At 38.9% G+C, this 14,611-nt stretch overlaps 1 protein-coding gene across 1 annotated transcript; it reads right to left on the reverse strand.

The window, feature by feature from the left end:
• Positions 1-5,572: 5,572 nt before the first annotated feature.
• fibinb (fin bud initiation factor b) lies at positions 5,573-9,524 on the reverse strand. Its single transcript, XM_085772207.1, has one exon. It carries the CDS (start codon positions 9,092-9,094, stop codon positions 8,471-8,473), a length of 624 nt encoding a protein of 207 aa, XP_085628333.1. The 5' UTR covers positions 9,095-9,524; the 3' UTR covers positions 5,573-8,470.
• Positions 9,525-14,611: the final 5,087 nt, after the last annotated feature.

Raw genomic sequence — 14,611 nt, forward strand, 5'->3', positions numbered from 1 at the left:
TGTCAGTGCTGCCGAGAGAGGAAGTAGGTGAAAGGTTGACCGGCCAGCCTGCTCTGCTGCTACTGCTGCATGACATAACTCTGAGTGTGAACGTTGCCCCACTTTTCACTTCCCACTGACAACCCAGTCCTGAGCCAGCATGATTGTATTTTCATAAACAAATAGTGATTAAAACGCGGAAACTCCACCTGACTGGCTACAATGTGAGGAATTCTTCCTTGTTGACTGCTATGTTGAAATAGATAGATAAAGAAACATTTCAGGGTCATTCCAGAATTAGGGGACAGTTCAGGGACCAAAACACCTGACATTTTTCACTATTTATTTGATTATTTCCTGCTATATATCTTAAAAAATACAGAATTAATCATTATGCCTGTCCAGCTCAGGAATCAAAGGCTACACGTTTTCTTAGATGTTATTGTGTGCCATGCTTGGTGCAACCCTGTTACCAATAATCAGGTAATATCTGTTAGTATTGCAACTGTTACTCTAATTAAAGTAACAGGGTTGCAAATTCAATGCTAATGTTAGCTGTTTAGCATTGGTTAGTGTACAATATAGAATGTCTCTGGACACACTCATCCAGTAGTAGTCCAGTAATTTTAGGCCAAAAAATGGGGTCAACGTTAAACAAATTGCAACAGAAGCAAACTCAACTGGTTTTGTATCCTCAGCATGTCCTGAGTGAGGGAAAAAAAGCCCAGAAGAATCCCATTAGGGGAAAGTTTCGAAAAACACCCAAACATATCCCATTTATACGCATATAAAAAAAACGTGAATAGGGTAAAATTTTTAACCTTTAGATATCTCCATGAAAATTACTGAGTTATTACCCACATTAAGACAAACAAAAAATGTATTACAAGTTTTTTGAAATTCTTTGTTAACATGAGCAAGTTCCACCGTTTTGACAGCACATGTATATGAAGTTGCTGTGGTGGTACCAGCATGAAAATTGGAATGAGTTGACTCCATCGGTCAACCGACAAGTTGACCACTGTAAATTTCAAGATGACAATTGCGTTTTCTAATTGCAACGCAATTTTTCAAGACCGCCACATCCTTAGTAGAGCAGGTAGCTATGACATGAGCCAACAGTGCATAATCCAATTACGTATGGCTAATTTGCATACATACAACACCTGATCTAAACATTGGGTAGAGCAGATGAAAATGTCTTGTTCAATCTTGGTAACATATTACAGTTAAAAAACTTAAGGAATGGAACCAATTTAGGCTACCCATGAGCATTAATAGAGACGGAGCATGTCATACCTGCTCTACTATGTGGCTGTCTTGAAAAATTGCAGTCATCTTGAAATTTAAAGTGGTCAACTTGTCGGTTGACCGATGGAGTCAACTCATTCCAATTTTCATGCCGGTACCACCACAGCAACTTCATATATACATGTGCCGTCAAAACGGTGCGATTTATGCAAATTTATGCAAATTTGCTCATGTTAACAAAGAATTTCAAAAACTTGTAATACATTTTTTGTTTGTCTTAATGTAAGTAATCAACTCAGTAATTTTCATGGAGATATCTAAAGGTTAAAAATTATACCCTATTCACGTGAAAAAAAATTTTTTATATGCGTATAAATGGGATATTTTTGGGTGTTTTTCGAAACTTTCCCCTAATGGGATTCTTCTGGGCTTTTTTTCCCTCACTCAGGACATGCTGAGGATACAAAATCAGTTGAGTTTGCTTCTGTTGCAATTTGTTTAACCTTTTCTCATAAAATGACTGGACTATCAAGGCTGAAAAATAAGAGAGGACTTACCTTTGGTCTACCCATGACATAGCCTAAATCAACAAAATCATACCAAAAGAAAAACATTTTAAACTTAGCCTATTGTAACCGCTAGGCTGTATTTGACTTGCATGCTGGTCATCAAGGTGGGGCAAGGGAAAGATGCCATTTAAGGGGGTGCTTAGAGTTATTTAGTATTTTAAATTTTGGAACCAGTTTTTGTACAACTATATTTATATCTTGATTGATTTATGATGATTTATTTGAAAATTAATGGGTGGGACATGTCCTCCAATTCTGGAATGTCCCTTAATTGTTCCAGCTTTTGAATCACTTTAAACAAAATGTGTGTGCACGGCACAAGTTTTTGTTTTTTGTTTTGTTTGTCAGTCTAAATACCTGCTGGAATAGTTTTGGCACTGTGTAGGCCTATGGTTAAGTTTAATTAATGCTAGCCAGCACTGCCAAAAGGCTGATGTTTGTTGTGTTTATAGTCTAAGTTTATAGGGTTAGCATTACACGAAACAGAAAGAGCAGCTGAGGCAAATGGACATGTCATTATCTCTGTGGGTATTTGGACGTGAATATCTTTCCACTAAATGTCATTGTAATACATCAGATGGCTGGCCACAAACTGGGATAGAATGCACTGTGTGACAACCACAAGTGTTAAAGATTTCCCAGAGTACTTTGATCGTTACTTACTTTTTTATATTGTTAATTGGTTAAGATTTTCATTACCAGGGGTGGACTGGATGGTTAACCACCTGTCATCATGGTCCTGTCAGCCTGTGGTTTCAATTTCAGGCGTTTTAAGCTGATCCAATGTGGGAATAGAAATTTGTCTCTGGATACATTTTGTGGGTTGGAGTCAGTGAGTCATCAAAGCACAAATTTTCATATTTCAAGTCATTGTTTGACTTGTGTCGGTTGCTAAAGGAAAAATCAGAGGATCAGCAAGGTGAGATGTTGTGAAGCTCAAACACTTGCCTGTCCACACCTCTGTGAGACTGTGGACACAAGCATGTTGACTTTCATCAGCATGCGAACCTGAGATGTTAAGCATGTCTAACATTTCCCATGTTCACCATAGTGTGGATTATTAGCATGCCAGCACCCAAGTACCCAACATAAGGTAGCCTACAGCTGAGGAGGTAACTCCAACCCTAACTTGGTCTTATTAAAAACTTTGGCCTGCTGGTGGCTCTAGACGGAAAGTCTGCAAAATCATTTGAGTTTAATGCTTTTGTGACCTTAAATATCTGCAGCAAGAATTCCCAGCAAGCTCAAGATGGTTATGCCATTAAGTTCAGGTATGATTATATTGAATGAAAAACTCTGGCATTCCAGTTTACCGTACTTGCCTTTTTTTTTTTTTTTTTTTTTTTTTAGATATTTCCTGCTGCTTTCACTCTTGTAATTACAACACGATAGCCTATACTGATTCAAATTTCATGCCACACATATCAACCCAATGGTTGATATTTTACTCTAAACCGAAAATATCACCCTCAGGGGAGCATGAATGCTAATGTATTTTTTTTTTTATTATTACAATCCACCTGACAGTTGTTGACATGATATTTCAGTTTAGAGGAAAGCAGTTGACCCACTGACTGAGGTTACCCTTCCTGGAGCTATACAGCTTGGGTGGCTATATTGTGAAACAGATACAGTATTATATCAATTCAGAACTAATTAATTATGCCCTGACATTCTGTGCAGTCTTTTCCACAGCTGAGTGCACATGTAGATGCACAGAAATGTAGAGGTCATCCCTCTAGACTCTTCAACTGCACTACAGCTAGTCAATTAATCAATTAGTTGAACAATAATTTGACCATTTTGAGGATTATTAATTAGTTTTCATTATATATCTGTTTAACATTCACTGATTTCCGTTTTAAATGTAATGATTTGCTTCTTTTCTTTGTCATATATAACAGTAAAATGAATCACTTTGATGGTTAGATAACACAAGGAATTTAAGGCCACAACCTTGGCCTCTGGGAAATTTTGTTTAATAATCTCCTGACATTTGAAAGACTACGACTGACTATCAAGAAAATAATCAACACAATAAAAGTATTGTCAGTAACTAAAGTTTCTGTATTCAGTCATACAGTACCTCCTTTAGTTCCTCTCTCAATTGAATTCTTCTGTGTCCTTTGTAGGTTCAGGGAAGAGTACCACGGCCAAGGTGATGTGCAGTACAGTCTTCTTTCCAGGTGACACTGACCGACAACTCAGTTTTAAATGCTTCATTTTGCAATTATTAACCAGGATCACACAAGGTCACCCAATTTATAACATAACAGACTTGCGTCTCAAAGGGTAAGTGATGATTACAACTCACTCACCTTTGCAACTGTCATCAGTGCCCACGTGTCAACTAACAACAACAACAACAGTAACACTGATACTGTAGTTCCGCCGTGTAGTGGACTTTGTGGCACTGGTTCAAACATACAACTACAGTATGAATCACAATATAACTGCAAAATGTCTGTGAGTGTATGTGTGTTGTGTTTAGTAAAAACAATATCAAAGGAAACACCAACAGGAAGTGTTTTAGTGTGGTGTTGGGCCTGCATGTGCCAAAAGAACAGCTTTGATGCAACCAAAGTCTCTGTAACTACTATTTGGGATCCTGGTAGTGCTGAACTTTTCATACTTGTCAAACTTTTCATTGATCCCTTGTGTCCTGTGGATGGAGGACATTGTCATTAGATGCTATAATGTGTTCAACGTCAGCCTATTACTTAGATTTAACTTTCATCATAAATTCACTGCAGTGATTTATCTAATTATACCAAAGGTCAACCTGAGTTCCAGGGAGCTGACATTATGCAACACTTTAAGTGATGTCACAGAGTATACCGCAATATAAAATACAATGTCGTACAATGTATTTCCTCTAAGGGTAATACTTGAAGCAGAAGTCTTCATGCATGTTACATTTATAGTTTTTCCTCTACATTTTGCCAGTCATCTGTTTAAGTAACAGGGGTTTTCCTTTCTTGTGGAAACATTGTAGGGTAAAGGTTCTGTGGCTGGATGTGCGTATATACAGTATGTTGCCTCATCAAGAATCTCATCTGTGGGCTCAAAGTATGTACAAACAGTGTGTAATCACATGTGAAACCGTGCCACTGCCCTTCATAATGTTACATAATTTAAATCAGTTGGTACTTTTAAGCACACTGGTGAGCCATGGATAACCATGACATTTAGATTCCCTTTAACTCAAATCCTCAAACTGTTTACTGAACCTTTCTCCTGACCATAAAAGTTTTATTTAAGAAAAGTTGTTTTCAGCAGACTGGAGTGGAACACAGGAAAAAACAAGTTGTTTGTATGACCCACCACAACACTCTAAATACCATCCGCACAACATCCTTACATCTGTGTGCCTCATAAATACCAACAAGCAGCTTCTTCCTTCAGAGAACTGATAATTACGGGGCCACAGCCTGTGTATTATTTACAGCAGAAAAAAGGTTGTAAAGTAAACTTGAAGGGGAACTTTGTAATTTTGAAGCACGTGGCAATTCAGTGTGCAGTCCTTGTGGTTATGGGTATGCTAAATACCACAAAGTCCAGGGATATCCTAGTTCTAGCTCCATGGGGATCCCTTGCAGCATAAGGAATAGTTTATTCTTAATTCTGTCATTAACTATACTAGAAGAGATCAAGAAAGGTGGAAAGAATGAATGTTTTGACTCAAACCACCAAACCACAGCAGACTGTCAGTGGAATACCTTAGAAAATGTATAATTCCTGCCATAAAAAACCATGCCCTTGCAACAACGCTGTTCTTTGAACACAACCTTTTTATTTGAGAAGACACAACACAATCCATTGAGAATGTTGTCACACTGACAAGTGTTTAACATTGAAGTCCATGAGTGCTGCCTGCAGTCTTATCCATCACACATACAGTATCTTAAAGGTCAACAAGAATAGATATATACTGCTCTATTTCAAACCTTTATAGAATCAATGAATACATATTAGGTTGTTCTGTAATAAAGATATTGGCACTCACAGTATTTACTTAGAATAATACACTGTACATTTTTCAAGGTTATACTGAAAAGGCCTTGCATTTTAAACTATGTCACAACCTTTAGCACCAGAACAGTAAAGAATTGTGCAAAGTTAGCTAGCCTATAAAGCAAAACAAAATAAAATTTAAAAAAAATTAAAAATACAACAAATAGGTGTCCACATGTAAACATTCTTTAATATTCTTTTTTAAATCCTTTGTTGTTTCAGAGCAGAGAAACAGAGAACAGTTGTTCACATCAGGAGCTTTCAACCAAGCTCCTATGAGGTTCTTCCTGTCTGCTGCATGTGAAGAGTTTTCCAGAGCTCATTTATTTAACCTTTTGGATCAAAATCAAGCCAGACATGTATCACTCATTATAGAATATTGACACTGGCACATAGTCTGTCCAAAGTGTTCAAAATGTAGTACTTCAAAAGCTAATAAACCTCAACAAAATTACCATTACCCTTCATGCTGTAGTCAAACATGAGACTACAAACCCCACATTTTGAAAACTGGTATTTGGGTTCTAACTTCTTTGACTGGCTGCCTGTTTGAAGCCATTGTTCTACACACACATGCACACATACACACATATACCCACACACTTCTGACTGTTAACAAAATAAATTCTCTAACCAATGCTCTCAATGCAAAACGCAATACTCTAACGGAACATGACCATTTAGTAAGAGGCATTTTTATATTATTTCCTTGGAAAATATTACTGTAACGCTTGTATTTAGTTCTGTTAAATATGGTGATGTTAATACTGCATGTGTTTTTGGTGTGTCATTTTTGATGGTCATTTGAGATCACAATAGTTCATTGTGGGCGCCAATATCATATGTACAATCTTAGGTAATGTAAATTTGCCTCCTATCAATGCTGAAGCAAAGAAAGGATTTTAGTGTCATGTTCTGGTCAGACTTAAATTTACATTTTTGCCCAGGTTTTGAGATATCCATCCTTTTAGATATCCTAGCATAAAAAAATAATCCTCTTTAAAAAAAATTCTGTAGAAACATTTAAAACTCTGATAAACACAAGTCTCTTGTGTAACCCTATCTGAAGAGAGGCTGATTCATGGGTGCAGGGGCTGGGCTTGTGGGTGTGGAGAATATTCTGTTGTGACATCACAAAGTTAAGTAACTCCCTATGGCTTATTGTAAGGCATTAATTTATAATACAAGTTGTATGCATTTCTCTGTGGACTGATCATTTAGAAAATTTCACAGTATAAATAAACAGCTTAGACCGGCTTTATAATTAAAAAACAACAACAAAATCATCCAACATGGGACCTTTAATGAGCAGACCTTGAGTTTGGGCCGCTCTGCAAAAATGCTGTTTTCAGGAAGACTGTTCCCTGTTCAATATTTTGCAATTCAGGCATATTCTTTGGATGGACCTGAGTAACTTTTACATTGTTTCTGGACAGACATAGTGCTGCTGGATTTTTGAAAGAGGGCACCACAAGCAAAATTCTCTTAACCTTCATTGTACCTCTTGGCACCAGAAGTTTCATACATACACGGTCATATGAAACTGTTAGGGGCCCAGGGCAAAAATTAGCTCATGCACCCTGTGTAGTGTGTATACAATGGTGCCCCTGAGCTCCAATCAAGTACAGACTATACAGAGGACTATACATAAGAGCCTCATTATATGACCAGAAAGCAGTCCTCTTATGCTGGAAAAAAATTAGTTTGTGATGATTTGACAGAACCCAACTTCATGTAGAAATAAGGCTCATACCACGTGAGCACATCATATACTGAAATAACTTACCATGATTTTGTCACATGGTTTCTCCACATCTCCACATAACGTAGGACCCTTCCTAAATGATAATGTAGCTATTTAAGTGATACATGTGATAACAAAACAACAAGCAAACTAAGCCTATAGAATTATGAAAATCCAAGTTAAGCAGTAAATCTGGGACCTTTTGGGGCCCTGGGAGTCTTGGGCTTTAGAGCAGTTGCCTTCTTTGCCTGGTTAGTAGCCTATTCCACCTTTGGAAAAAGATATAACAAAACCTGGGCAATTGAAGTATCTTTTGATATTTGAAGAGAAGTAAATACAGCTCATACAGCAAACAGAACGCAAAACCAGGAAACAAAGTCAGCTTTTCTTCAAAAGCTTCACATTTCAAGAGAGTCTAGTTGTTAAAGTTTGCAGCAGAGATTGTATTTCCTTCTTCCACTTGTCACTATAAATGTAGCCTAATTATTCATTTATTTTGTGGCTAAACTGACAGTTTAAACTTTGACTTTCATATCCCTGATACAAATTTCCATCCTTGCCTCAGTCTGCTTCATGGCCACACTCAACCATAAAACTTCAAAGGAACTCCTAAGAAGTTATTAGAAAGAACCATTTAATTTGGTAGGCTACTAATTAATTATAATTCCCCACATATGAAGAATAAAGTTTCCAATAATAAATGAACTAGTAGTAAAGATTGACTAGAGTTTCAATGGAGCAAACAGCTACTTGAACTGTCCCATCCAGGAAGAACTTTCAATTTATCCTGTAATTAGTTCAAAGGTCCTAGGCTACGTGGTTCTTTCTAGGAAGCGTTCAATAAATTATTAGGAAGTAATGGACCTGTAATGAAGTAGCCTACTGTAATGAGACTTGTAGGAACTATTTTCTCTCAGAACTTCATATACTCGTTCTTCAGTCTGCTCAGTCTCGTGCCGTGGCTGCGGATGATCAGAGACAGGAGCTCGTGCTTGTCCTTCAGTCCCAGAGAAATGTCCAACGTCTCTTTCAGGACGTCCCGGGTGTGCACTATCATGTTGAGAAAGTCGTCGTTGAGCCGGTGCTCCTCCTTCAGCTCGCTCTCCTGGCTCTGCTTGAATTTCACCTCCAACTCCAGCAGAGATTTCTCGGAGTTTGTAAACGCCTCGCTTATCTGCGCCGTCTCCCTCCGCAAATACTTTCCGTAGCTGTCCTCTCCGTCCAGGTCATACGAGATGCTTTTCCCGATCCCCTCCAGCACCCTGGCCGAGTCCTCGATCTGCCTCTTGATGATGGTGAAATCATCCCGTATGACTGCGTCCTGGTCCTCGTCGAGCCCGCACTTTCGCTCGTCGGTCATTTTAAAAAGCATCTGACATGCCTCCGGGTCGTCGTTCTCCTCGTAGTCTCCGTCCGGGACGAAGTAGTGATGAAAAGTGCCGTTAGACATCTCCGGGTGTAAAGGTCCGGTGAAAAAAGCTCCAAACGTCGGCACCGGTAACATCCCGACACACAGGAGCAAGTGAAGGAGAGCCATGGTGCCCGCTTGTTCCCCAAAACACACTCACAAATTGTAAATATGAAGAGTTTAATTCAGCGGAAGTGTCAGAAGACGGGTGGACTATTTAACTCCAACCAGGCGTAGAAACACAAACATTTCAGTCACGTTTAAAGGTCCAAAGTGCGTAGTTAAATTAGGACTTTGTTGAAGCTTTCACGTCCTCTTCAATCCTCTTTGTCCAAACACTCACAACAAAATGTGTGGAGTGATTTAAAAAAAAAAAAAAAAAAAAAAAGTTGATACAACCTCACTTCTCCTTCCTTCAACTCAATCGACCCTGCCAGCTCCCATCACTGCTGGTGGAGAACAGGAAAGCAAAATGTATCAGAGTTGTGTTTTCGTTGTGGAAAACAGTTGTAGCCTCTACTCCTGACTTCACTCGGTGCCTGCAACGCAACATCTGGATGTCTCAAGTGCCGCGCTCTGGGTTTTTGGCTAATAATACCTCTGTGCTACTCTCAAATTACAGCCCCTCCGTCACTTAAAAGGCTGCATTCAGCTTGGACCAGGCTACCAGAGGGGCCAAGCTGTTAAAGCCTCACGGAAACCAGGAAAGACCAAAGTTTGTGTTAACGCACAATAACCGTGACAAGTTGGCGTGGATAGATCAGAAAAGTTATATTATACTGCAGAGAAATACATAAGTGACCACTTATATATAGCTTGAAACGTAATCCCACACACCAGTCTAGTAATTACAGTCTGGTAGTAGCCCACGTTTATGAAACTTATAATTCTAACTACCTGATGACATGTGGCAGAAATGTGGATTCAATTGTATGCAGTAATTTGTGAGACTTTTGTGGTGTTATTGTAAGCTACTGGATCAGGTCATTACATTATTTGATTGAATTATATTTGTCTGAGGTGGAGTAAGCCTGGTACAATGTTAAAATGCTGCATAATATTATGTTTATTGATAATCAATACCAATACAAGATAATAAGATATAATTAAGTTTTGCTGCTGAGCCCTTTTATTTGTCATACCAATTTTCTTGCATTCAAGGGTTTTCATTGCAGGATTTATCATTTATATAGACATTTTCTAGAATGAAGTTTCTAAAACATTGCCCTCCACTTACTATAATATGCAGTGGCGGCTGGTGTTAGCAAAGATAGGTTATAGCAGTAAAGTTATGCTACCGCCTAGCGCCGCTCATCTTTTGTTGTGTTTGATACCATAATATGACATAGTACAACAGTAGGCTGGATCAGTCTACAGTTTACTGTTTGCTAATGAGCACTTTATTAAGAACATCATACTAGCAGGGGATAGGGCCTCCCTTTGTGCTTTTAACAAGCTCAGTTCTTCCTGGCATGGAGTGTACGTGCCTCTGAGATTCTGGACCATGTTAACATGATTATATGACATCATTTCTAGTGATTTGTCAGCTGCACATTCACTCTCCAAATCTCCTGTTCAACCACATCCCAAACTTATTGCGTTGGAGTCACAGCTGGTGACTTTGGGGGGCCACAGAATCACACTGAGCTCATTGTCATGTTCAGGAAGCAAGTTTGAGATGACTTTGCTTTTTCCTATCGGTTCAGTTCTAGCGAGCCCGTGTCCACGAGAGCCTTAGATTTCTGATGTAGTTCGACTGCAGGGGAACTCGATGTGGTCTTTTGTGCTTGTAACCCATCCAGCTTAAGTGTTGATGTTTTGTGCACTCTTACATGCTTTTCTGCTCACCACAGCCGTAAAGAGTGGTTATCTGAGTTACTGTAGCCTTTCAGCTCCTCAGCTGCTCCTCTGACCTCTATCATCAACAAGACATTTCAGTCTATAAAACTGCTGCTGATTTGGATTGTTTTCTTTTTTGTTTTTCCACATCATTGTAAAAACTGTGAATGAAAATCACAGTTTCATAAATACTCTAACCACTGACGATCATGTCACTGTTAAAGTCACTGAGATCACATTTTTTCCCCTACATAAACTGAAGCTCCTGATATGAATGGGTGAGTGGATAATTGCCTGAATTAGCAGGTGTCCCTAATAAAGTGCTTAATGAGTCTACTGTGTATACTCCTTAAAGGAGAGCTATATTTAAACCAGACCTTTGGACACCTTATATAGGCTACCCTTCACTTTATCCTTGCCAACTCTTGTTAACATAAAATTTAAATAGCATTTTAAAGACTTTTTTTAAATGCAAGTGTGAAAGTCATTATTCAGAATTAGGTATACTGTATTAGAGCTTGTGTCTGGCCTTTGTAAATCTGAAATACACTGTGCTCCCTTTAACTGAGAGACCACCTGTTTGTTGTTGCCTCCTGGTATCAGATGACAAGGCCGGTTTATTTCAGGGCAAAAAATACATGTGATTGTCACCTGTTGAGAAATGGAAGCTCAGAGGCTTGAGTATAGCTTAGACCTTTTTACCACAGTATGTTGATTATAACTGTTCTCATCTGAGAGCAAAAGAAATGTTCTGAAAAGACAGTCCACAGTGTGCCAGCAGAAAATGTGTTTTATAATGTTGATCCAAGAAATGCCATTCAAATGAAATGATAGTGCTTCTTCCAGCAGGATTAAGTCATCAGTCACAAAAGCAATGCCCCCAAGAAACAGGAATTTTCAGTGTGATCCTCTATTTCAAGAACCAACATGCTAAGGATGATCTAATTTGCTAAACCCACAATTCCATTCAATGTGTGCATATCTTTCCAATGGAAACAGCAGACAGCATCACCTACCTCCGAGGAGCCCTGCTCTCATTTTTCCATTGTATGAGTGGTTATTTAGGGTTGTGACCTCATAAATGAAGCTCGAACAGAAAAAGTTTTAAGCGGTAAACAGGCATCATTGAAACTATTTATTGACAGATTTATAGTTCACATAAAAAAATCCTATTATAACATAAAAACTGGAAGTGAAAGTCTGTTGCATAAGCCTTACATAAACCACAGTCTGCACTGTGCATCAGCTTGATTCACAATGTGCTTTACTGCTCATTGCCTGTGCATCCAGCCTCGATAATAAAATAGAAATTGACAGACCATAATTTCATGTTGTCTGTCACCCACTCGTCTCGAACTCACTTCTGCACTCAAGTTCAGAGATTTCACAATTACAAATTCTCTGCCCTCTATGCCGACAGTAATAATGCACGTCTTTTTATTTTATTTTATATGAAACCTGCTGTGCTAACTCCATTAGAAAGGGAATATGCTGTCGGAGACCAGAGTGGCAGCCTGGAGATGCATAACAGCGCCTGCCCTGTGACATTGTTCTGCAGAAGGAATTTCAATGTGGTGTCAGAAAAAAAAAGAAAAAAGTAAATGGAAAATGAAGTCATGTTGTGGGCTTTTAGGGTGTGTCACTCTGTCTTGAAGCCTTTTGTGGCACATTTGCATTTACATTAAATCATTCTGAAGAGGAGAGGAACTCCACCTACTCACATAGGACAGTCTCATAAAAAAAAAAGCTCTGCAAGGACTTCTTTGCGACCTCCCTCTTTTTACACTTCAGGCACAAAATTCAGAGACTTTTTTCTCTCACCAGTCATCTGTTGTGTGCGCTGCTGAGGCATTTCGTCCTCTGCTTGCATATTGGCTCAAATGTAAGTTTAACAATACGTAATAACACCTAAGAACCTCATTTGTTAAAGTTAAAGTGGCTCCAAATTTCAGCTAAATTGACCAAGTTGGGATTTGATCCCAGCTTGGCAAACCTCTGATTCCAAACTTGAGTGAAAATGATTCAACAATCAGGCTCAAATACAGCCTCCAGTGATTGCAGTTTTATTTACTTTTAAATTGTTGGGACCAATTGAGACTGACTTTTGCACTGAACCGTATAATGTTATTGGAAACGGTTAGACTGAGTTTATATATTTAAGAACACAGACAGTTATTAATAGGCCCCCTTATTGCCCTAATTCTGGTAGGTGTTATGTGTCAAACAGCAGAACAAGAGGCAGAGCTAGTGAAATATAACTCTACAGTCTATGTTGAGAACAGAAGTCAAAGAGTGTAATGAAGTTTAAAAGGGAACAGGCCGGTGGACAAAAACAGGCAGAAAAAAACAAGAAGGCAGAAAAGGAACAGATGAGTTTGAGAGTATGTATATACACTACAGTATGTTATTATGGGGAGAATAAATAGCAGGTGTGGTTTCAGGTGATAATCAGGTGACAGACAGACAAATGTTAAAAGAGTGTAGGTGTGTGCATGCTGGCAAGGAAACAACACTTACAAACACAGTAAATGTTTTGAAATGCAGTACAATGACCTTGTAATAATAGTTCCTTTCGTAATGATGAAGTTTATTCCAAAACTGTCATCAGTCTAGACCCAGGAGAGCCTTGATAGATGAACTAATATTACAAACAAGAAACTCAAAAAGCTTGGTGCCAAACCATGCAATAATGCATTATATATTCCACAATGTACCTAATGTTCTGTGCCAGGTAGTCACACAACAGCAGCCCCACTGTCAACTACCCACATATTATAACTACTACTAATTCAGAAAAGTGCTTTTTTTCCCCTGGGTTGTCTGATCTTGGCAGGCCAAAGACATACTCATGTGTTGCCTTTTTGTTGCTACATTCTTTTACCACTCTACATGGATATGCTAATTTTCAACTACAAACACTTGACTCTTCTAATTTCAAGTCAGATTGAGTAGCTTGTTTTTCCAAAAGCACAAATAGCTTCAATAATCTTGTGCATGAAATCGCTGGAAGTCATTTCTAGCTCCCTGGGAATTAACCAAGAGAATGAAGTTGAAGAAAAGTGAAATATTCAGATGCGGTGTTGAGTTCAAATGGGTCACATCCCTGACTTAAGCTCCGACACAGAGTTTGTCGACTGGGGAAAGTCCTTGTGTGTCCAATGTGTCACACATCTGTGTCCAATGCTGCAACAATATTCTGCCACAGTCACTCAGTCTCACCCAATTAGACATAACAGAAAATCTATGAAAATGTTTTTGGCTGCACGTCTGCTTACTTTGAGCCCTTATGTCACAGTTTGCTTCAAATTATATCCAGACACCATACTTTGCAACTCTCTTCCAAAACCCTCTGGCAGTCTGCTGCTTAGCCCCAAGCCAAAGAAATGATGACCCAGTGTGCCCAGTGGCTGCAGGACGGTGCCACTGACATCATGCATCATGTGGACTTTCAATAGTCTGTTTGTGTAGCCACTCAGAACCCTGCGAAATGAAACACAAAGACAAACTCCAGTATTCATCCTATGGCCTTTTCATTATCAGCTGTTTCTCCTCGTAGGAAAATCTATTGTATTTCTTGACAGATTGCGGTGCCGAGGAGGATTTAGATAGTACAGCAGGGAGACAGCCAGTGCCGAAGATGCATTGCCTTGTCTGAGGATCCTCAAACAGTTTATCTGTAAAGCCAAAAGTCTTTTGTATCAGTAAAGTCGACAGACCTATCATTTTGTGTGTATAAAACTGTGTCTCTGCTTGGCAAGGCAGAGCTAATGCATAAGTGTGATGTCCTGTCCCCTTACAGCTGTAATA

This window comes from Trachurus japonicus, chromosome 3, assembly GCF_045865225.1.
Source record: "Trachurus japonicus isolate A0001 chromosome 3, Traja_1.0".
NCBI classification, from domain to species: Eukaryota; Metazoa; Chordata; class Actinopteri; order Carangiformes; family Carangidae; genus Trachurus; species Trachurus japonicus.